This window comes from Cygnus olor, chromosome 2, assembly GCF_009769625.2.
Source record: "Cygnus olor isolate bCygOlo1 chromosome 2, bCygOlo1.pri.v2, whole genome shotgun sequence".
Taxonomy (NCBI): Eukaryota; Metazoa; Chordata; class Aves; order Anseriformes; family Anatidae; genus Cygnus; species Cygnus olor.
The window spans coordinates 124613375-124638488 of record NC_049170.1 but is presented as its reverse complement, the minus strand read 5'-3'; the positions used below and the strand labels follow the sequence as shown (position 1 = coordinate 124638488).

The 25114-nt window shown below is 37.3% G+C and overlaps 1 protein-coding gene and 1 long non-coding RNA gene across 6 annotated transcripts; one reads left to right on the top strand and one right to left on the bottom strand.

Moving 5' to 3' along the window:
* Positions 1–843: 843 nt before the first annotated feature.
* On the top strand, positions 844–22339 carry PPP1R42 (protein phosphatase 1 regulatory subunit 42). Of its 5 annotated transcripts, none has more exons than XM_040545816.1 (9): positions 847–995; positions 1848–2062; positions 4262–4428; positions 4809–4947; positions 6826–6942; positions 11670–11787; positions 13114–13242; positions 14999–15146; positions 16308–16677. In XM_040545816.1, the coding sequence occupies exons 2-8, from the start codon at positions 1934–1936 to the stop codon at positions 15127–15129; spliced, it is 930 nt and encodes a 309-aa protein (XP_040401750.1). In that variant the 5' UTR covers positions 847–995; positions 1848–1933; the 3' UTR covers positions 15130–15146; positions 16308–16677. The 5 variants fall into 5 exon arrangements, with proteins under 5 accessions (XP_040401748.1, XP_040401750.1, XP_040401749.1 ...); XM_040545815.1 differs by lacking the exon at positions 16308–16677 and adding an exon at positions 21837–22339 and having other exon boundaries at positions 848–995; XM_040545814.1 differs by lacking the exons at positions 14999–15146; positions 16308–16677 and adding an exon at positions 14098–14989 and having other exon boundaries at positions 844–995.
* On the bottom strand, positions 19287–25046 carry LOC121064407. The gene is made up of 3 exons (XR_005816496.1): positions 24911–25046; positions 22207–22345; positions 19287–21849 (listed from the first exon to the last, which is right to left on the bottom strand). It is a non-coding gene; the product is annotated as an uncharacterized LOC121064407 (long non-coding RNA).
* Between the last annotated feature and the right edge of the window lie 68 nt (positions 25047–25114).

Genomic DNA, 25114 nt, shown 5'->3' with positions numbered 1-25114 from the left:
ACTGTCCAGAATACCGTTAAGCCTTCTTTGCAGCAAGGGCACATCACTGCTGGCTCATGTTCAACTTGGTGCCCACCAGGATGCCCAGGGCCTTTTCTGCAAAGCCCCTGCACATGCTGATGCCTGAACTTTACACTTCTTGTTGAACTTCATGAGGTTCCTGTTGAGGTTGCCATGGATGGCAGTACAACCTTCTGGTGGTGCATCAGGCACTCCTCCCAGTTTTGTGTCATCAGCAAGTAACTAATTCATTAAAATAGGCACCAAAAAGGTTGGTACATTTAAAAAAAAAAAAGTTTCCTCATTGGAAAAGCATATTAAACATTACCCAACCTTTTTCTAATGAAATGATTATGTAAAGTACGGTATTCAATCAATCTATTAAATTTACACATGGGGGTAACAAACCCCTCAAGTTTAGCTTTGGTGTTGCAGGAATTTGTGCTCACAAGAAGCGGCTGACACACAGCAAGAAGGGGCAACACCAGATGGAAAACCTGCAGCTAACCAAAACCTAAGTGCCCACGGCATTAATAAAATACTAGCAAGGCAACGAGCTCTTAGCAGCAATGCTATTCAACATCCATTTATTTTAACAGGTTTCAAAGCTTCCTCTCCTCCTCTTGACAATCTCCTGGCCACTGGCCTCCTCTACCCCCAGGGACCCCGCTGACAGAACCAGCACCCTGCCCGCCCCTGGGGGCACACACGAGGGACCGAGCAGCCAGAGGACCCCGCCACCACCACCTCCCACAGCCGTTACGCAAACGGCGTCGATTCCCCGGCGGCTGCGCAGCCGCGCTCCCCGCCCTCCGCGCCGCTGATTGGGTGGCGAGGGCGGGCGGCGGGAGCGGCTCCCCCGCCTTACGCTGTTGGCGTTGCGTTGCCGTGGCAACCACTGAGGGGCTGCGTGATGCCGGCGCGGTCCGAGCCCTCACAGAGCCCCCACCTCCGCTGCTGCTGTTGGGAGGAGGTCTACGAAAAGGCTCCGGAAGGTATTTCCGTGATAAAAAACAACAAGTGCACTTCCCAATAAAACAAAATCATGTCCCTTCTGCTCTCCCCACCTTTATATAAAAAAATGAAATCATTTTTTTTGCGCCTGGATCAGGGGGGACTGCTGTGCTTCAGCCTTGCTTAGGGAGGGAGGAAGTTTCTTCTGGGTTTACGGTTTTAATCTTCGCTTTTCCTCAGTTTCTCATAAATGTAAGCCTGATAAGGTGGGTTCTCTGTGCCTTGGTTTATGTGGCTGCATGAGATGAGCGTTTGGGTGCTTTTTGCTCGCTCCTCCGTTGTTTTGATAGCACTGATGGGGGCTGTATCATGCACCGGCTAAAAAAAACACAGCCTGTTTGTACTGCCTGGTCAAGTTCCCTTCCTTGTGGTGTTTTCATCCCCAGACTTTACACGCCCAGCTCAAAACGCGTCTTGCCTTCCCTCCCCAACCCCGCTCCTCCAAGTTGTCATAGCCCTATAAAACCTGCCATAAGCAGCTACGTGGTTTTTATCTAGTCATCAGCTCACCAGCTGCCATTAATTAGTTATGTATGAGAATTACTTCCCTGGATCACTGTGCTCAGGTTTCCACATGAAAAAGACAAAGAATAAGGTACAACATTGAAACAACAAATATCACAATGATGCATTTAAATGCTATTGACTACACTAAAAGTTTGAAAAAAAAATCCAGCAATAAAGGTGAGGTTTTTATAAGCAGCAAACACTACACAGATGTGTCATGGTAAGCAAAAAGACTTGGTTGGGAAACGTCAGATTTGAAGGATACACACCAGCTTTGTTTAAGACATGTGGTGCAAGTAGCATAATATTTTGCTTTTGTTTTTAAGGCATTTTATGAAGCTACATAGAAGAGCACATGCAATACACTTAGTGATATTAAAAGAGGTAGAGCAGTTTGGCCTATTACGGAATTATGGTTCGACTAACGACGGACCTAATTGCTAAAAACGTCAGTCACAAGAATCGCAAAGAAGAGGACTTCGGACAGTACCTGCGAAAAATGACTCATCTGAATTTATCAGATAAAAATATAGATGCAATTGTAAGATTTATTTCTCTTTATTCCTTTTAACCTGTCTATTCAAACGTTTTGTTGTTACTCTTCTGATGAGTTGCTTGTAGTTGTGAAGACTAGCAAGCAAAGTTTATATTTTACAGCAGTTACATGTTTTTTTAGCATTTATATTTATTTGTAGTTAAGCCTATTTCTGTGGAAACATGCTTCACTATACACAAGTGATGTTATTTTGTAGAAAACTGCTTGTACCTAAAAGTGTATAAATTGATTTTAAATGCAGATGCATTTGAAATATGTAAACAACCTTTTAGCTGTAAATTTTCATATAAAACATCAAAGCAAGTGACTATAACTCCAACAGTATTATTATTCATTAATAATAAATTATTTCTTGACCTGACACTTTTTTTATTTCTGTTGCAAAAATCTTGTTGAAATATTTTACCTACCAGAAACTGTAGAAATATATTCAACTATGTGATAGACAAGAAAGATATTATCAGCGCATTATTTTTTGCCATTCATCAAAAAAACAGAAAATCCATGTAAGCAATGATACAAGAAAGAGAGGTGAACTGAAGTGTTAAAGTGAAATATTATTGCAGTAATTCACAGAGCTATTATTGAAATCTGTAGCTCTAAAAATGTAAACGATTTGCTATTTTGACTATTTTATACAGTTGTTACATTGTAAAGGGCCTTTCAGGAAATCACCAGTATAGAAATAATAACTTTGCTGACTTACCTCTTTAACCACTGAATATAGCCAGGTTGTTGCCACTGAATCAGTAGGTGCAGGACTTTGAAGGCAGTGCTCTAGCCATACTGAAAACTAGTTGTAGTGCTTTTGGAGACCATAGGTATGAGCTTAACAATAAAAAAAAAAAAAAGATTATCAGCAACAGTTTATTATTTTTTTTGTTTAAAGATTTGTATTTATTGATGGTTACATTTATAAAAAATATGGACTGTGGAATAGAGGGAGATGAAAGGAAATAATAATTGTGCAGATCAGATTTATTTTTTTTTAAGGATGTAATAATGATATTACATACTATGAAGTGCAATGCTTATTTTCTCTAATGCCGTATTTTTTCCATTCTTGGTAATTTTACAAAGAGTTATTAATTTGCAGCAAAATATTTTCAATCTGTCTGTGGTTTATTCCAGAGATTTCAGGGGAAGTCTGAAAAAGGAAAGCAGAGTTCAGGAACAGGATATAAACCAAGAGAGGTTAACGGATTTGGACTGGTGTAATGGCTTTTTCAAATTAGACAAGTTAAAATCTACATTTTTTAATTGCTCCCTGGGGCTTATTCATTAAAAAAAAAAAAAAATGACCTTTTTATTTTCAAAGATTAAACCTCCAAACTTAACCCAGTCCTCTTTCTGAGCTTAACAGTGTGAAATTTATAAGGTTTCAGTAAGTCCTGAGTTAATTTGAGTCCCCTCGAGATACTGAGCACATTTAGAAACTGCTGAACCCCGAATAACTGAATTGTTGTGTGCGATGGTTTTCTGTTTAAAAAACAAGTGTGATTTCAGTCAAGAAGATTTACATACCTTGTTCCATGGGAACAGACCCATGCAAGCAAATGGTTTTATTCAGCTCACTTTTTGGCATAGTGAGTTGTTAATTTGATCAGTCCATTTGATTAGTACTAGTTCATCAGATGCCATAGAGAAGTTTTAGAGAAACCCTTATAAAAACATGCTATCGTTCGGTTATTTAAGAAGGATACTTAGAAAGAAACTTCACATTTGAGTGAAATCTTAGGATCAGAAATATATTAAAATACATTGATGTGAAAGTTTTTGTAGGAATCATTACTCCTTCGCCAAGAAATGGTTTTTGTTACATCACTGAGATTTGATGGAAAGAACTCCACTAACAATTGGGCTTTTCTGAAATCATTCAGATGAAGGCAGGGAAGGGAATGAAGTCACACAGAATGTGATCTACCTGCTGATCCTCAGCTGTAATCCTCAGCTTCTGTACAGCAGAACAGTAATGACAGGTTTCTGTCATAAATCTATGCCAGAGATTATTATTGACTCTAACTCATTCTTTCTAGGAAAAATATCATTTAAAGTGTTAAAGATGAAAATGTAGAAACAATGCAGCAGAACTTAAGGATAAAAACAATCAACAGCTTCCAGAAGCAGGTAGTGAATACACTTTTTATAGCATTAATTTGTTGTTTGTTTTTTTTTTTATTTCAGGGTGACATCTCTTTGTGTAGAAATCTTAGAGTTCTGTATTTATATGATAACCGAATCAGTCAAATCCAGAACTTGGGCTTTGCTTCAAATATAACACACCTTTACCTTCAAAACAATTGTATTTCATGTATAGAAAATCTCTCATCACTGAAAAACCTTGAAAAACTGTAAGTTGAAAATCATGTATTTACTTTACTGGTAAAAAGATAATTATTACACTAAGAAATTCAAAAATAATGTGGCCTTTAATATCCCTTCAACTGTTAAATTTCACATTTAATTGAAAAATCAATTTTTATTTGAAGTATTTATGATATAATGAGTGAAGTAATAACATCTTAACATACTTACCGACATTTAAACTGTTTTCCTTTTTTTCGGCTATCTAATAATAATAGAATCGATACATAAAATTTCTAAAACAGACTTTGACCTGTCAGCGGTATGATCTACTTGCATGTTGTGCTCATTTTTTAAGTATTTTGAAGCCTTGTGTTCACTTTTATATTCAAAGGATATTAAATCTATTTTGGGTTCTATTTTTCAGGTATTTGGGGGGTAACTACATCACTGTAGTAGAGGGCTTGGATAAATTAGAAGAGATAAGGGAGCTACATATTGAAAGTCAACATCTCCCCCTTGGCGAAAAGCTTCTGTTTGATCCAAGATCTCTTAGGTCCTTGGCAGTAAGTACATTTTGAGATTTTCAATGGGCTGTTAATCAATAGGTAGTATTTTTAGGAGAAATAATTAGGACTTGATCATTGCGTGTATTCTTTTTCTGCTAATTGGTAGCAGTCTTAAAAATTCTATCAAGGGACTCCCATCCCAGTTGTCATATAAGCAGGGAGTCCAGCAGATTCTAACAACTTCATTTATTTTTCTATGAAGGATGGAAATGAGGATAAAGAGAAAGAGGAAGTAAGGAAATGTGTGGATGCACTACCCCAACAGAATGTGAATAAACAAAAAAAAAAAAAGAGGGTAGGAATTTATCAGAATCATTTATTTTAGTTTATTTAGTAGACTTTATTTACTAATGTTTGTAGTTTTATACTCCAAGAAAAAATCATCTTGCTGTATCTTCCAATGCAGTCAGAGCTTGATGATCTGTTTTGTGAAGATGAACAAAGTATGCTCACTGAGAAGTGAATTCTTTTCATGTGTATATCATAAACATTTTACCTAGCTCTAATTCGTGCTGGTTTGAAAAGAATTAATCCAAGACATGTATTGCTATTATTGCTATTTTCCTTTAAAAGAAATGGGCCATTCCTGTGACAGGACTTTTATTTTGTTCCCTCTATACCGGAGAGATGATGAAAGGAGAGAGATTATACAGCTGCAATTTTCCCAGCATGGTAACTCATACACTTCGGTGTTTTGCAGCTTTCTGACATAGATGCACTAGCATTTTATTCTTCCGAGCTTTTATTTAAGTTTGGGGGAAGGAAGGGGGCTGCTTTGTTTTTGTTTTGTTTTGACAAACACTTTTCATCCTTGACCATGTAACACCTTTTTTAAAGCTACATGTGAAAACGTTCTATTTTAACCCTGTAGGCGCTAAGTGGTTTGTCCCTTTTTAAGACATCACTTCTTACTTTGTCATCTTCTCCTGTTTTTGGCCAAAAACATAGGGCCGTACAGTTCTCAGTGCACTATGAGCAAATGTTTTGCTGATGACAATATCCCGAATCATTTGTCTGAGGAACTTGTCACACTATGTGTATCAGGATGATACTGGTAATTTTTGTCTGAAAGGCAGATCTTGTTCGTAGCTCAGATTTTAGAAGAGGGTTATGTTTCCAGATATATACTGCTGAAATAGACATTTGCTAACCAACGGTAAGTACTATATCTGGTATAATTCTAAACTCACTGGATTAGGTGCTCTTTTTCACCTTCTAGAGATACAAGCTTCTTGTTGCTTTTATGTGAAACTACATTAAGTATTTCCCGAGATAAATACCTGAAAGGCATTTACTTCTGATCTAGAATGTAAAGATCTTTGCAACTATTGCCTGTTAGGAAAGGCAAAGTGCATTATGTGACTCACTAGTGTTCCAAAGAAGGGACAAGGAGTAGAGAGATGTATACAGTGAACTGGCAGTATCAAGCCTGAAAGAATAACAGGATAATCCAGCTGTTAAATGAGACTACATGGGTATCAGATACGGCTTTGAGCTCTAGGTGGTTCAGATGTAACCATGGAATAAAACAGTCAATTTCTGTGTCTGTTATCTACTTCAAACATAGAGTTAGTAACACTTGCAGAACTCTGTAAAGCATTTGAACGTGTTTAGGAAAAAAAAAATAATCTGTATTTGTAAAGAATTCCCGAAATGATAGAGAAATAATTTTACTTTGGGTTGATTTCAAAATCAAAATGAACAGCACTTTAGGACAAGATGCAAAGTCAACAGAAAACAACGCTTATGAGGTAGTTGCATTTATGTGTTTCTGCTTCATATGCTTGCTTGTTAAGATAATTTCCTACAAAAATTTACAACTGAGTCATGCATGGCATGAAAAAAGTCATTTTCTGCTTTTTTTTTTTCCTCCAGAAATCCTTGTCTGTGTTGAATATCAGCAATAACAACATTGATCAATTAGAAGAGCTGGCAGTTCTGGAAAATCTTTCTTATCTTAGAGCAGCTGACAATCAACTTCAACATATGAAGGTACTAAAATCAATATTTGTACTATTTAGTATGGATGATTAAAACAATAGTCAAACTCATCTTTATCACAATATAGATGAGTAAAACTAAACTTTACTTCTACAGTTACTGAACCTCTGACTTTCCGAGCATGCTTTTCTCATCCAAATATCTCGTTGAGATTAAAAATAGAGAACCATTTATCTAGGATGTCCGCATGTCCTGTAATCCTATGCAAAGAGCAGTTGTGCATGCATCTGTCAGCTGAGTACATTCTGTTTCTTCAGAAAAAGTTAACTTTCATCGCTTAGTAATTATTAAAACAAGTATGGTTACTCCTTCTTAGAACACATAATGCCTTTTACATTGAATTTGGCAGTTCTGTTTGCTACTGAGGAGATTCTAATACTGTATGTGCATAATTTAGCAAATACCTAGGTCAATATACTTTGTTTGGACTCTTAATTTTTTATATTTTAATATTTAAAAATGATGAATGATGCAGTCTTTTTTTTTTCTTCCCTTGTTTTTTTTAACTAGGGTATTATTAATGTCTTGTATTTCAAGTTGTGTCTCTGGCTGGTGGTTGTGACTGAATTCATATAGAAGTAGAATTCATGTAGGCTTATGCTAGATAATTAAAACCATATTGAATGTCTTGGCTACATCAAAATAACTGAAAGCTTTTTAAAATTGGTAGTCTTTCAAAAAGGACTCCTCAAAAACGAGTCTATTCAAAAGAAAGCTTAGTACAGTGGCTTTAATTGTTTCTTCCTTCTTTAAGTACAAGAGACTTCAGTTGTGATGATCTTAAAGAAGATTGTCATAGCCAAACAAGCGATTGTTACTAAGAATGAGGTTGCCAGTTTAAAGACAGCATTTTCAGTGTTTCAGAGGAAAAAACAGTATCTTCTGAAACAGAGCAAGTGGATAAAAAGATTGCATTATTCAGTAACTGGGTGTATGGTATTTTGTTAATTAGTAACTGTGTGTATGGTATTTAGTTAATTATTGCATTTCATTATTCTATCATCAGATAGACAAGAATTAATATTTATCCAAATCAATCAGACATTTTGATTTCCGTGTTATAAGGTCACAGCTTTTGAAAAAATTATGTGGTTAGCATTTGAGCTATTTACTGCTCCTGCTAGCAGTTACACTTGGATCAAGCTGTGATAAATTTTGAAAGTGATTGTCCTGTGTTTCCTATAAACAATCTCCAAATTTTGAAAATACAGAGCGGGTAGAGTATTTCTATTCATATTCTTTGAGACCTTTAATATTAATGACCATATTAAATGTGACAAAATTACAGGGTAACACAGCTGGATATGCAGCTTTCCAGCTACATTTACTGTTTTAGAGATTATGTACTAGTACGTCCAGTTATTACAAATATAAATTCTTATTTAAATTAAAAAAGCATTGAATAAGCAGTAGGCCATGCAAAGTATTTCTTTAAAAAATGGCAATTTTAGCTCCGCTTAAGTGCTTTAACTTACACTGAACAGCTACCAGGAGAATGATCTTATAGATCCACTAACTTTTAAAAAATAATTGAGAGAAGTTTTGAGTATGTTTCAATTTTTCTGCACTCCTGAATTTCATGATTCCTTGGTTTACATTATTCTACAGCTGATAGTTGAAAAAAAATTAGGGACTACACAATTGTACTACATACACTTAATAGGTTCTGCAGGCTGAGCTTGTTGCTTGCAGCAAAGGCTCTTTCATTCCCACACAATCTGCCTGCATACCCCTCTCTCTTGCTCCCATGTTTTCAAAACTCTGAAATGTACCTCTTCTGCATGCCAAAGGCTCTAAATCCCGTTTTCCTATCCCCACTATCCCATCAGTGCCATCAAGAACATCCCCAGGAATTTTTGGCATCGAGACCGTGGTGGTACCACAAAACAGAGGAGCAGTGGAGAGTCTGTCTGCAGCTCTGCTGCACCCAGCGGGAAGGAAGCTGTAGAGGAGCCACCCAGATCTTAGCAGGGCTGGTCACAGCAGTGATCTGTGTAGCAGAGGTAGATGGCATGCAGGAATAAAATGGAATCTGTGCAAAAGAGGGAAATGTGAAACCCTAACAAATGCATGAAACACTTTTCCTCATGTGGACTTTTCTTCACTTTTGTATAATTAGTATTATTACTTTATATCAAACATTTATCTAATTTTTTTCACATCTTTATTAAAAAAAATCAAAAACATACTCCCTCAGTTTTCAATGATGTCATGCTGATTTCAGCATAGTAGAAAATTAGGGCTAGTAAATTCAAGCACTTAAGGTTCTGGCTAATTCAGGGAACTGTTAGCATAATTAACAGACATCAAGGCTTATGACCTTGTTTCACATGACTGAAGTTTATATAATGTAGTCTGAACAGTAGACTGGACAGAAATTAAGTAATTTTCCCCAGTTCATGCAAAGTAGCTTACTGTGACTAGCTACCACAAGTTAAAAAAAAAGAAAGAAAACATGTTATGCCAGTTATCAAGAATATAATCAATTTTAATAGAATTGGCTTTTCTTTGTTTTCTGTTGCTTGCTACTGCAATTATTATATCTTATTGAGCTTCTTGTTTACTTCAGTTAGTTTCATGAAGACTTCTAGGCCTCTGTATATTTAGGTAGGAATACTAAGGGGGATTTTTTTTCACAGCTATTCCTTATAAACTATTCCTGTTTACAGAAGGCCAGAGTGTATGTATGTGTGTGTACATACATACTACACAGTAGGTTTGGGAAGATTATGACTTATGTGAGTGTTTGGATGGGTGGATGGACGGATGGATGGATAGATAGATAGTGAAAATATAGCTAGAAATACCTACAAAAATTTGTATTTCATAAGTCTTTAATTTATTCAACCTCTGCCCATTATTGATTATGACAAGAGGATATCACAAAAGATGAATTCGTTCACTTCAGAATTGAGTCAGGAACAAGAGAGAAAGTATAGATTTTCTCAAACAGATTATGACAGGCAGTCAAAACGGTGACAAATTGCTGTCTGTAGATGTAGTTAGGGCAGTTGGAGTAGACTTTTCCGATAAAAAGTGGAGCATACTGGTCAAATACCAATTCTTAAACGGCCATCATTAATTGGTAAGAACATTATTGCCAGCACCCCAGCTGCCTGCTAAGGCACTTACCCTTCCCCCTCTCCCCCCCCCAGATGGAATATAATTTGTTCGTCGGTATTTTGTAGCAGACCTCAAAGTGATAGCATGACATGATCATTTATCAAACGGAGACTGCCCAGAAGAGTGTCTGGTCCCTTTAGTACAGCTTATTGAAAGGCTGGGAAGTGAAAGCACTTTATTAGAGACAGGAAGGCAATGAACAACTAGAGCGTATCGAAAGGGTAATCATATTTCAGCAAAGGATTAGTGTGCTCTTAGATAAACATACACTGGAGTAAGCATGTTCTGGGTCATTTATCAAGTAAGTAACAGCTTACAAAAATCTACAGGACTCTTTGTATGCACTCATCAAAGTTAAACTGTATACATTTTATTTCAGGAGTAGACAATTTTATATTCCAAAACTATTACATGAAAAAATATATTTCTAGTGAAATCCAGAACGTTAGAGATTTCAAAAACAATGCTTGAATGGCCAGGTAAGAATAAATAAATACAATTGTGAAATCTTACTTCGTTTTTAATAGCCTAGCCTAAAACCAGAATTCTCCATGCTCACATTACCCACGTGATTTTCTAGATTTGAAGGAGCTAAGAGACATCTACATTGCTATAAATTTAATTGTTGGCATCAAGCTACAAAATTCTGTAGACTTCACAAGTTAGAATCTATCAGATCACGATCAGTAGATTTTTATTTTCAAATTATTACAACCGTACAACATAAAGAAATTGCCTCTTCTCTTGCATTCATACAGATTGTTTTGAATCCTTGCTTAAGCTTTTCACACATATAAGGAAGCATAACAAGAACAACAGTTAAGTGAAATTTTGAAAATAAAGTATTTGAGAAGGTAGAGTATCTGAGTAGAAAGGACCAATCTGCTAAGCTTTGCATCCTTTTAGCTTGAATTTATTGTGCTTAAAGGACAGAGCAAGTTTTATCTGGGTCATACTGCCCTTGGGTAACCAGACAGAAACCCAGATGGAGAAAGGTATATTTCAAAAATTTCACTATTTTGGCCAATGCTATAACTGACCACCCACAGTTATTGTAGGCTGGGGGTTACCATTCCTCCTGTAAAATACAATTTTTCATATCCGTAAATAGGCAATCTACCTTGGCTTATGATTTTTAGCCTTTTTATAGTCCATTCTTTGGAAAATATTTATTCTTTCACAAATTTTTCAAAACCTAGTTGGTCACTGATACTCTGAGGGCTCTGTGAGACCATGGGGCTGCATTAAGAGACTTTATATATCATATATGCTTTCAGGTGGTGATTCCTCTGTTTTAGGTGCTCACAGGTGGGACTGCAGTAGTAATTTTCCATAGCTGGCATTACTGTATCCTTAAAAGGAAAGAGTTTTCCAACTGCATCACTGTTTCTTCTGTGCAATTGTGATATATTGAGGGAATGCTATACCCCACTCTATTTGAAAATGCACATTCTTAATTGAAGTACGTGAATAGTCTCACTGAAGCTACTTCTGTGTGCAGGATTTGGGCTTGACTGAACAATTTATGTTACTATTGAATTCTACGCTGGAGATGGGAAAATAATCACAGTGTTCTGTTCTTGTTTTAACTGCAGGATTTGGAGGCTGTATTAAACAAATGGCCAAAGCTATGCAGAATGGATCTTACAGGAAACCCCATCTGCCACAAGCCGAAGTACAGGGACAGGATTGTTGTACAGTCTCAAACTTTAGGTAAAAAAAAATAAAACCAATAGCCAACCCCAAAAAACACTCGTAACCTGTACTGTTATAGAAAATAACTGACACATTATCCGTTCTTGAATTGCACTGTGTATGTAAACATAATTACTGTCATACATACTTACATCAAATGATAAATTTTTACTTTACATACAAGTAATGTAGCTAAAACTGTTCATGTCATCAACTGCACAAAGTTTATTACTCAGCTTTTGCTCGTAGCCGTAGTAAACATTAGTTTTAGTAATAGGTGAGTAGTGAGATTGTTATAAAACGGAACGATTTTTTTTTTGTGTTCATATTCCAGATGTGAAACTGATTTTTCAAAGATAAGTTTAGCCTACCCCTCTGTCAGCCCATAGGAGTTGCGTAGGTGTTTTAGTTGTACGGTGACAGTTGTACAGTTCATACCTTATTGCGTTCGAATTCCTGCTATATACCATTTGTCCTTCACCGTAACAGCCTTTAACACTTATGTTTCAAATGTATCTTAACCTTCCTGTGATGCAGTTTATTTTAGCAGTTTATTTGATGCAGCTTATTATCTGTGATGCAGACAATTTGAGCATAAAAGGAAGCAACTTAGTACTCTGTATGCAAGTATTCATACTGTAGAAAAAAGTCAAAAAATACGTGCTCACTTTTCACTTTTTTGGATAGAGGGGGCACTTATCTTAGAAGTAGTAACTACAGAATTTGTTTTTCTTTTTTTTTTTTCTGAGAGTACAAAGCATTGGCTATTAACAGAAAGGAAAAGCCTATCTGCACAATAAAAATAACAGGCTCTTAAGAGAGTTCTAATGCAATCTATGTCTGTGCCCAAATGAGGTATCTCATTCGGTCTGACTCAAAAATGCAGATGCAACCAAGGCAATGTAGAACGTAAGCCTCATGGCATCAAAGTGAGTAAAGTTAATCTTAAAGAGACAAACTGTCTGTCTTTGTGATCAGTAGGATTCCTTCATTACCAAGCTACACGGGCTTGCTCGTATGCTGAATTTCTGGATATATCTTGTGTAAGATCATGCTGTTTCTTCAGAACTTTACTGAATATAAATATATACATTTCCCTTGAAAGTTATAAAAATAATAGGTCATTTCTTTTGTAGTTAAGACTTGTCAACTCAGTCTTGCAGCTGATTAAAATGTGAGTATCAAGCTGTAATGTATCACTGGCTTTTATTATTATTTTTTTTTTACCAAAAGACTAAAAAGAGCAAAAAGATTTGAAGAGAGCAAATACAAATTGCATACAGTTTTGTTCAGCCTGTTAGTTAACCTCTGGTATCACAGAAAATGTTCTGTTCCTTTTGACAGAATTCCTTGATGGGAAAGAAATTAAAGAAATGGAAAGACAGTTCCTAATGAATTGGAAAGCCTCCAAAGCTGCCAGGAAAAAAAACAGAGGAAGAATGACAAATGAACCTGCAGACTATCAGCGTTTTTGTAAGCAAACTAATCACTTACTTCATGACTTTGCAATACTTTGCAATATTATAGAAACGCTAAAATAGCAGCTAACAGTAAATATACTAGAAATGAGACTTTTACTGGTGGTAAGACCAAAACACACGAGTAGAAATTGGATTTTTCCAATGTAAAATTTAATTTTAGTGCTAGTTTGTGGTTTTTTTTGGTTCACCACCGCAGCCTCCCAGAATTATGGAAAGGAGTAGCAAGTATGTTTTGAATGTCTGTAAATACCCATATACCCATGATACTGCTTTCCATATCTACTAAAAAAAAAAAGGGGGGGGAGGGGACATTCTGGAATAAATATGTATAAAATACATCAGACTTTTTAAAACTCTTTGTTGATACTAATTTCATCGGTTTATATTGCCAATCCTATGAAAGACGTTTACAAGATACATGGCTAGCAGAAGTAAAAGTTTTAAACTTGGGAGAAAGAGATATTGGAGAAAAAAAACCTTAAACCTAAAAGAATAGGCAGCAGGTTCCTGAAGTGGGAAAACAAATTGGCTTTGAAATGCAAACAACACCTGAAGTAAAATTTAGGATCTTTATAAAATTGGTGGGAGGTTGTTGTTGTAATTGAGTTAACTGCAGATTAAAACATACATGATTTAACAGCATGTCTTGCCATCTTGCAGGATCTGGAAACAGACGTTAGACTTCAAATTACTCAAAATTATCTGAATAACCATACTTATAAAATAAAATTGGTGACTGTTACACTCTAGTTTTCCCAAGATAAACTGCAATATGTAATTTGCAGGAGAGAGCAGGTTCATTGTAACCATATCATCTCAAATTATTATTTCATGAAATCTCATGAAGATCAGTTCCTTTTGAAGACGTGGAGTGAAAAGCACTCAGCCTGTCAGTCTGAGACCCAAGGAAGCTGCAGTCTGCTCAATGTTTGGAAGCTGTATGTGAACCACAGTGGTTCTGAAAGTAATATTCCGTCTTCTGAATATGAGGAGGTGCTGTCATTGAAGTTACCCCCTTTGAGATAATGCTGTTCATGTTCATGCTAGTCATTTTATGGTAACTGAAAAAGCACTGTGTGAATTCTCTCTTTGTTGTCATTGTTCTTTTTGTGAGACTAAAGACATTTAACTTGTAGGAATTCTGATTTAGGTAACTGTTTACTATTTATCGCCATTTCTTGGATCTGTTGGATAAAACTGTTCTGCTTTACATGATGACCTAGAGATCTGTATTATTCTTTTCATCTGCTAAGATGGGTTCACACCCATGGGGCTTATAATGCAGTGAAAGTCAGAAGGCTTTTATTTCGGTCTTTGCTTTTATAATCTCTCATCAGAGTAAATAATTATTTTACAGGCAGTAAAGCATAAATCAGTTGTATCAGTGTTAAAAGATAAAAGACTATTTTGTATTTGCAATGTAATATTTTAATGACTGTTATTTAACTGCAATTACTTCTGGTTATTATTAGATAAGATTAAAGAGAAATGACGAGAAGTAAACTCACTTTTACAAAACTGACTGAATATCTGCTTTAATATTAAACTTCATCAATGTTTGCAGCACTTCCTATAGTTTCATATAAAGTGTTTGTTCTGTTCTCAATTATCAAATTTGAGGCACAGTACTCTAAGTTTTATTGTTCTGTTTTATGTAATAAGATGTATTGGAACCTGTGACCAATCCTACTGAATATTAAAATTGGCTTGGAATACTGAATTCATTCTTTTTTCTTTGGTTTCTGCAGCTGGCTTTGAAACACTGTATCCTATTCTTCCCTTTTACTACAGTCCATCTCTGAAACAAAAACCAAATTTTTTAATTCTGTCCGAGATGCACAGACGAGAACCTCTGCCAAGAACCACGGAAAAAAAGTAAATCAGAGGAAAACTCAGGTATGTTCCTCAGATATCTTCCTCACAGTGCTGTTGGTGATTGCTTGTACAGTTCGTGCTGAGTCAGTTGGAAATTCATCTGAAATCTTTTTTTTTTTTTTTAATGAAGTCGCATTTGTTGTCTTTGTTTTGTAAAAGACGGGATAAATAGATTTCAGCGTCTGGTTATAAATCAGCAGAGTAGGTGATGGTAATAACCTTACTCCAGTGTTACTAGTTTGTCATATAAATTTGATTGTCATCTTCAACAAAGGTAAAATAATGTAGATGTTAATTCTTGGAAGTACAGTTACTGTCAGCAACACTGGTGAAGGCTGATACCATGCACGTAGTAATATGCCGAAGAAGTCATTGCTTTTCATTATTGTAGCTTATTTCTAATGGACATGTTCCAGCGTATTATGTACTTGATTGGTGTTTTCCTGTAGCATCAGCTTAAGACCATCAAGATAATCACGAGAGGAAATCTGATGTCTGTGCCTTACAGACATTCAGACATTAGATGAGCTTAAACAATTTGGAGTTTAGCATATGTATTCCTTATTCGAGGAATACAAGCATCCTCGTGAGCTCTCATGCAACTGTGGGAATAAAATCTCCAAACAGGGAGGTACAGTTTGGGACCTAGAGTTTTTCCAGTGTAACCTGCAGTACCAGTGTTTCTGTTTAGATCGGTATGTGGGATCTAACACCACTTCTTCCAGACTTTTAATATTAGGTATTATTAATATTAACTTTTGTTATTTATCAGCTCTACTGGCTAACAACAAAAAAAAAATATATAAAAAAAAAAGCAATGTTGTAGGTAAAATAAATAAATAAATTCAACTGACAGAGCCATTATTTTGTAACTAAGTTATTGAACGTAGCATTTTATTTTACATTCAAATCGTAATTTATTAGTAGGTTGGAAAATTTCATTGAGCAACATTTAACACTATTTTATTCTTTATCAACTGATCACTTTCCATTCCTTTTTCTTTTGTTCCTACTGATTTGTTCTGGCTACAAATATCTGCCTTTCCTTTGAGAAGGGAAAAGAAATTACAAATCACTTTAGAATTATTGTTTTTGCTCTTCATATGGCAATAGATATATTCTGTCCTAAAAAGAAACTGAACTCACAGATGCACCCATTCTTAATTTTTTTTCCTGCTGCAGAGAAGGTAAGTAGCAGTGGAGGTTTCAAAACAAGAATTGCAGGAATTCAATGCTAAAATGAGCTTAATGCACTCAAGTGTTCTGTCAGCCTGCACTTCATCTTTATTAGCATTTTGTCTTTTGAGCCAGGCTGAATAAAACTAAGTTTTTCACTTACCATGTCCCTTAGTCCTAACAAAGAATGGAACATGCTTGTACAGCATCTCTGAGTTATTTTCATCAACGAAAAAACTTCTGCTATCTCCCTTTAAATGAAGCATTCTGACTATATTATGTTAAAAAGCTGTTCAATTGTGGAGCTTCTTTGCTTGAAAAAAAATAAAATAAAAAAATCACCTATTAGGAAGCTGGAGTACTGTCCTGGCCCTGCTGAAACTCCTTCTGACCCTAGAAAGGCAAAGATTGCGTCTTCCATGATTGGAATAAAATGTCTGTCTTCGTTTAATTTGCAAATGTAAATAAATATATAAATAGTGATATAAAAAAAGAAATATTTTTACAATTAGGCTTGAAGATTTGGCTTTGATTCACACAAAGATTATAAGGACCCACAGTCAGATGACATGCATTTATTATTTTCAAAACCTAGTGTTATAAACAGGACTTCTATCTTGTATGCTAAAGGTTCCTGTATGTCACAAGTCCATGTGTAATCACTGAACTTAAGACATATTTCAGTCTTGTTACTAGTGGAATTCCATGGAACTGAAGAGTCTTGGGAACTAGTGAAAGGTTTGTGAATTCTTTAAAATATTTAGGGGAAAAAGAATCAAGACAAAATACAAGAATATTCTTTCTCAGTCTGTATGCAGATATGAAGTAATCACAAATCACGGTATTCCCTAGTCAGACCCAGTAATTAGTGACATGCATAAATGTGCCCACATGTAAAGCAAAGGCAATTTTGTCAAACTGAACAAATACTTACATTGTTTAATTTGAAATTCAGTATCAGAGCAAAGAAATCAGTGAATTTTAATCCTACCCTCTGTGTTAGTCAAATAAATTATTTCAACAGATGTTTCCTCTTTCTTTATAAAAGCTAGGTGATGTTTGACCCTTGGCAACTGAAAAACAGGCATTAAATACCTTTCTAACCTACATCTAAGATCCACTGAGGATTACATAGAGCTTGAACAATGAAAAAAGCCAGTTATTACTGGATTACTGAAATGTGTCATTAATCTTTTTTTTTGATGATATAAAAACAATAGCAATTTCATATTGGATTTTAGAAGTTAGTTTTGAACACTTGGAGATATTGGCAGGAAGTAATTAAAAGAAAACAAAATAACTATTTTAAAGATACCTAATACCTTCCAATGGGAAACACTGTTATTAATTTTCCCTGAGTAGAGAAGTTGTTGAAATTCTGATGTTGTAAGCTTAAACTGTAACCAGCAGTTTCTGCCCACACTTCCATGTTCATTAAGTTAAATATTGTAATAGGTTTGCAATTCAGAATTTGGTGGGAAAGTCACCTTTTGTCTCTCCAGTGTATGGTATGTAATTGGAAATATGCTAATATATTTAAATGATATATTCAGCATATAACACCTCTCCTGGATTGTGCCAACTAAATATAAGCCATGCTCTGAGCCACCATGTACATACTGTATAGTTCTAGTTCTAGTTCAAAGGGGAGGAACTTTGTAGGTGGCAGTGTTAGTTCTCTTTCTCCATAATTCTACATCTTCTTAGCCCTCAGGCAGGTGCTCTTATCACTGTTTTATTTATTTATTTTATTTATTATATATTTATAAATGTCTAGAGGTGATTTGTGTGACCTGAAATCTATACAGAGTCAATTACACGTATAGCCAATAACAGGTAAGAACGTGCATGTTCTACGTGTGTACTGGGCTGTAGTTTATATAAACCTAACTGGCAATACAATAGATAGAATTGTTAAGGCCTATTTTATCAAAGTTTTTGGGGGGAGGGCTGGTACCGAGATTATAATGTTCACGTACTCAAAGAATAACTTCCAAACATACATTTATTTCATATTACAGAGTATAGTATTCTTATTTGGGGGAGGGAAGGGAACAGTACCTCCAGCAACCTTAAATATCATTCTCTTACTGAATGTCAATTTCAGCAAACGTCTGAACACTCAAAAATAAAGAATATCTTCAGCCTTGGCTTCAGAAAAAAAGGGGAAATACAGAGTTAAGATAAAAATAAGTGAAATTTTAGCTCTGCATCCTAGAGCTGCATTTAGCCACTGAATTGCCTGCAAGCACTCCAACCCTATTCAGAATTAGGTGCGTTAAATATTTGGCAATTGCAGCTGAAGCACTTTGGCAGAGCTGAGAGCATGTTTTCAACAGGCCTGGAGTGCCTTTTGCAGCAGCTACATCCCATCTCACTGCCTTTCCTTGGTGGTGGTGTTGAAGGAAAAACGTAAACATCTTCTTAGTGAGGTCTAGAAAGTATCCATCAGCAATTAATTATGAGGGCTGGGGAAGAGAAATGTGAGGAATTTTCTTGCCATTGATGAGATGTGAGAGCCATGAGATGGGATATGAGAGGAGTCAGCATAATGCTAGGTAAGTTGAAGTTAAAAGAGGAAGAGGTGAAGTTCTGAAATGTGCTGCTGAGGCAGAGCTATTTGAATGGAGAGCAGGTATACGTAGATTCTGGTTCCTGTGGTTCCTGCAAGGTTTCAGGGGGCAATTCAGCCAATTTAGTGGTTGCTTGCCTTTTTCTGGAGGATATGCAGTACCTGCAAAGGTGCGTATAAGTGCATTTGTAGGACCAAAATTAATGTTACAGTATGGCATATCTTTATGGTAGTTTCTGTATCTATGTTTATGGGTTGGCTGAATGTGGTGCTGAATGATTCTGCCCATAATAATTAATTCCTGATCTGTTTAGAAGGCAAAAGATAACGATATCAATAAAAACATGCAAAATTTTATAAAATGCCATTATCTTCTGCCTAAGCTTAAATTTCAGTAAAGGTAATTCCAAAAAAGCAGTTTTCATATATGCCAAACCTGCAGTACCTAGCACTGCCACATCATTCCGCATCACAGAGATAAAAGGCATCCCTTTTTGGCCATGAGTTCTGCTGCTTACGTGGAGGCTGCTGATTTGGAAATTGCCGTTCTTTCCTATGCCTGTGCTCCCACACTCCAGCTCCCTGTGCTGCTGGCTGTGCCCAGAACTGGGAAAGAGGAAAACGATCCTTACAGTACAGAACACTTCATGCGGTAGCAGAACACGCACTGATAGACGCACTGAGCCTTTGAAAAGAACAAATCCTTTCTCCAACAGCTGAGAGAGAGTGGGCATCTCCTGAGGAGCCGATTGCCAGCTGGACCGCACACACCTCTCCGTGTCTGGAAGCCCCGATATCGTACACGCACATTCGTGTCGGGAGGGGTGTGCCTGCTGCTTGGCACGCTGGCAGGAGCACAGTTCCTTGCATTCACCTGCCGCCTCTCGCAGGAGCTGCGTTACCCCCAGGCCTCAGAAGACCAAATGGCACATGCAGCTTGTCAGGCAGCAGTAGGTCCAAAAAGGCAATCAGTGTGCCCTCATCCAGCAACACGAGACGCTACCTTTTGGAGGACAGCATTACAACCACAAGCCACTTGGTTCTAGGTATACCCCCTCAAAGTCACTTAGTAACAGGTATACCTCCTCAAATTCATTTCCAGATGGGTAAACCTGGCTTGGACTTTAACGACAGGGAAAGAATAAAAAAATCTTAGCCCTCTTCTAAATGGTGTTTGAGTAGTGCTAACTACTGCTGTTCCCACAGGTTGCTCTCTGTCTCTTCATGTGCAGTATTCAGAAGTCTAAAGGGCCCTGAAGAACAGTGCCAGCTGATTTGGGTTTTAACCCTCTATGACCAGTCTGCAGGGATCTGTAAAACACACGCACAGCTTAGCAAACACTCCTATTTAAAGATTTTGATCCAACATGCATGAAGTACATGCAAACCTAGGGCGGAGGCCACATGACAAAAATATCTCTAAAAAACTTCAAAATTTCCTATTTTTCTTATATGTCCCATCAAAAATAGTACAAGGTTTATGTTAATTTAATGCCATGTATTTCTTAACATACACGGGTATAAAACACTACATAGGACTGCCTGCTATACAGTTATAAAAGCCACACAATCCCACAGTTCTGACATCGGGGCAGAAGGAAAAAAACACAGCCAGTAAATGAAGTCAGTGTTCAAGATGTGCCCATTGATTTTTCAGGATGAGGACTCAGATATATGATCTGTTAGCATGGGAAGGTCTGTGTTGTGTTGTTGTGGTTTAACCCCGCAGGCAGCCCAGTGCCACCCAGCTGCTCACTCACTTCCCTGGTGGGATATGGGAGAGAGTGGGGAAGGTAAAAGCGCGAGAACTCGTGGGATGAGACAAGACCAGTTCACTAGGCGAAGCAAAAGCTTCACACGGAAGCAAAGCCAAGGCAGGAATCCATTCGCTGCTTCCCATCGGCAGGCGGGTGTTCAGCCACGTCCAGGAGACCAGGGCTCAGCACATGCAATGGTTTCTTGGGGAGACAAACGCCATCACTCCCCATGTCCCCCCCCTTCCTTCTTCTTTACCCCAGCTTTTATTGCTGAACATGACACCACACGGTATGGGACATCCCTTTGGTCATTGTGGTCACTGTAACCAATACATTCTGCTTTGATTGGAACAAACAAACAAAAACCCTGTTTTTATTTTGTTAAGTCACCTGGCCTTGAAGGATTCTAGGGTTCACTGCTAAAAAAAGATGTATTTGAATCTCTCTTGATCTCAAATAACACTGTAACCAGAGACTCCAGAAATAACTGTATCTTTCTGTTCTCTTAATTCTGAGCAGAATTAATTGCTGCATAGAAACCAAGGCAAATCAGAGCCAGCTGTGAAATGATTCATACAATAGACTAATATTTTAATTCAGAAAGAGATTTGGAACAATAAGATCTTTCTCAGAGAGTTAATATACTACAGTATCGTATTCATCACTGATTACACGTCCAGTAACGTTGGGTATAATCAGTTACACAGAGTTTGTAGTAAAATGTTTTGGAACAAAAGACTGAGTCTTATCTGATTTCATTTATATGAGAAATTGCTTTGACTATTAGTAAGATTTTATTTCTCGTGGAACTTGAAAATTAACAGTATTTGGTACAGATTTATGTGGCCAAAATTGTTAACTATCACCACTTTGTGTGCGTGTGGAAAAAGCTGATCGATTTTGCATTAAGGGTGCGTGTAATACCCCAGATCAGCAAATAATGTCAATTCAGATTCATCTGCCCCCAAGTTTGGGATTGAAAAATAAAAGAGCTTTCACTGCATCACCTGATATCCTCACCACAGGTAAAGACCAAGCATACTTGGTTCATTTTTCATGTGCAGCTTTTGGTAACACTGATTATAAACTTTGTAGAAAGTTTGTTGTGTGGTCCTGAGACATGTTGATAAAGACAGGAGCTGTAGTGGCTTTGGTGTGGACCTGGCATGAAGATCTCATCTGTCTTTTCTGATCTCTCTCATGTAGGTTGAGGAGGAACCTAAAGCAATGGCAAAACTCAGCTGAATTCTAAAAGCCAGAAGTTACAGGATGCACGGAGTTGGCCATTATTGGATTTTTTTTGCTTTTTTTTTTCTCCTCAGAACTTAAAAAGAAAGGTATTGGCATCTCTTTGGATATGTAATTTGTGTCTTTGTGATCTTTAAACCAGACAAGATGAAGTTGAACTTAACACTGCCTTTTAAGTCCATTCCACAATACAAGGTGTCTGCCCATTTATTTAGAAGCAATGTTTTGTGTTATAAGCATGTAAAAATATTAGCACTTGGTTGGCTAAACTGGTTGCCTTTTCCTTAAACTTCCTCAAAAAAGGAGTTGTTTTTAGCTAGTGTCTTACCTGGTTTGTGACCTCAGTAAGGTCACAAGGCTGGTTCCTTACGTGTAGGATACTCTTAATAATTATGCAGAGGCATGCTAACGGTCTCATACTTCAAGAAGAAAGGAGCACATGATTTCTGAGAACATCTGCAGAAGATCTGTAAAATATAATTTCCACCATTTTAATTTTTCCACTTTCTGGTAAATGATGTGGAGTAGTTTGGAAAGAAGGCTCAACAACATTAATGATACCTGTACTGATGAATTTGGGGGTTGGGAATATTACAAATGAATTTGACTTTGAATTCTGCTTTAAGTAGCTGGGACTTGAGTTTGGCTGCTTTACACTAGTTTGAGTAATTAAATGAAAGCTCAAGACTTCAGATATAGGGAAATCCAGATGTGCAGATAAGGAAAGCATAGGCTGTAAATGGCCCCTGGAATGAAATCTTTCCTAACGGCGTTTCTCTGTATGAATGTCAGCTCAACATCTCATGCTTGAGACCCTCTCTGAGATAAGAAAGGATATGCTTTCCCGCATAAAGAAATCAGGATCTGTCTTTTCGCATTCAATATTTGGTGTATTGTTATCATTTATATTTTATTGCCCTTTAGTAAATGTAAATCAAATAAATTTAACTCTTGTATTCATTCTCCCCCTAAGTAACAAAATATTTATCGTTGTCAGAAAAGAAGCAGATTTCCAAAACTAAGGTAGTAAATGGGTGGTGTTATAACTCTGAGGAACTGTTTGCTTCTGCTAAAGCTAGCGAGTGATTTAGCATCAGAGTAAGAAAATAAAAAACAATGAATAAAGATCTGATGTGTAACTGTCATTATTACTCCATTACTGAAATTAGTATTAAGAGCATATGACACTTCTATTTTTAGCTGTCATCATCTGTGATATTCAGGTCAAGCAAGACAGAATTTTAAAAGTTGCTTCTTGTTAAGACAATTCCCAAAGACGAGTGCTAGTACCTGCGGTGAACGTGTTTGAAATGACAGCTGCTGGATCACTGCCCCAGTGCGCGGCATCAGAAAGTCACCTCCTGGCCTCGAGGGCGTGATGCTGTCTGGGGAAGCCTTTCCATCCTTACGCTTACATCTCCTTCTGCCTTGCAAGATACCCATTTAAAAACATTCAGTGGATTTACAGTATTTCTCAGTGTGGGTTTTGCTCTGTACATCATCTAGAGCGTGACTTAATTTTCATAGGTTCTGAGTGTTTTTGGCTTTCCCTTTAAGATTTTCGTTCATTACACATTACATACAATAGGTATAAGACCCACACGAACTATTCCCTGTACAGCACAGGCTGCGAGGTTTCACACAGAGACTCCCTCAGCCCAGCAACTCCTGTCCAGCTAAAGCAAACCCCTTTCAAAGCCGTCCACCAGTGAAATCGCAAAATGGGTCTCAGTCTCTTTGAATCTAATCTCCCTCTCACTTTCTATATTCCGTAATAGTTGGCCATGTCCCAACTGCTTACATGCGTGCTTATTCCCATTCCTAGGCTTGCCCTAAACCCCTGCATTTTAAGCCTGCAACTCCCCATGAGTGCAATCAGTCACGCTGTCATTACACACATAAATATTCACGCTTCTCCAGCCCCAGCAAGGCCAGCCCTTACCCTGCTCACTGCCCACGCAGCTCACCCTCCTGACAGCTCTCCTCACCTGGCTGCTAGTGAAGAGACAAGTTCAATGCAGGTTTCCTCTGGTTCTCATCTCATTTCTTAGATTGAGAAGGGCTGAGCTGATGGAGAGCCCCTCAAACTGGCCATCTCTCTCGTGAGCTGCAATGGAATAGCTTTGAAGTAATTCCTCAGATAGGTGTGGCTATGAAATGGAATTATGGTGGCATCTCAGTTCTTCTGTCTTAAAAAAAAAACAAACACTTAATATTATGCTCTAACATGTACGTATACACACACACAAGAATGAAGCCGTTCCAATACACATTTTAGATGTATTTTAAAATTATTACTGAGGGAAAGGGATACCTGCTTGTTGGGGGAGCTGGGAGAATGGCATGCTGAACTCACTTAAGCTTCCATTTTGCAGTGTGCCTCTGAATTTTGGGGGGATTTTCTAAAAAGCATTTAATTTTACATATTTGTGTTCATGACTGTGGACAGAAAAATGTAGAGGGAGGACAATTGTAGAGGGGTATAAGATATAGCACATTTCAGATGTTTTGGTTGTTTTAGGGTTGTTAATGAAAATGTTCACAGAAAAAACATTGCCATTTAAAAGGGAATTTTGATCAAGACAGCGTTTTTGGAGGTTAAACTACATTGGTCTGTGAATTTAGAAGGAGAGATGAAATGGAAAATTTTTGTCCTATCTTGTCAGTTTTAAAATCTTTCTGACAATATATAGGAGAGGCACGGATGGGTGTTACTATTCCAGCATCAAGAAGCCACGTTTGTTAGTAATTTAGAAAATAGAATAAAAAGTACTTTGCTACACTGTACTAGGACACATCTGACATAACTGCAGAATCCCGTAGTCAGTAGTACTGATAGTCAGGCTTCACCTTATCAGCAGACAAGCGTACTTTTTAAATCCTTATCCCAGAAATGGGAAGGGGTGATGGAACAGATTGGAGAGAAAGACCAGGCGTGCTCACGCCGAGCCGCAGGTGTAACACCAGAGGGTGATTTATGTGAAGGGAGTGAAGTGTACCTGGAAAAACAAGGCACTGTCTCCGTTTCGTACCTAAATCACACGTGAAATACGGCTCTTCTGCGAGCCTCAGAAGTGAAATACAGCGCAGAGGTACGGCGGCACAGCCTCGTATCTCTGCCAGAGAAGAAGAAACAGCTGCAGCAGGGCTGGAAAACTCTACGAGTGGGTTGAGACAAAGCAAAAAATCACCCGAATCTGTGGGCCCAGAGCCCCCTGGGCTCCACCTTGGCCCGG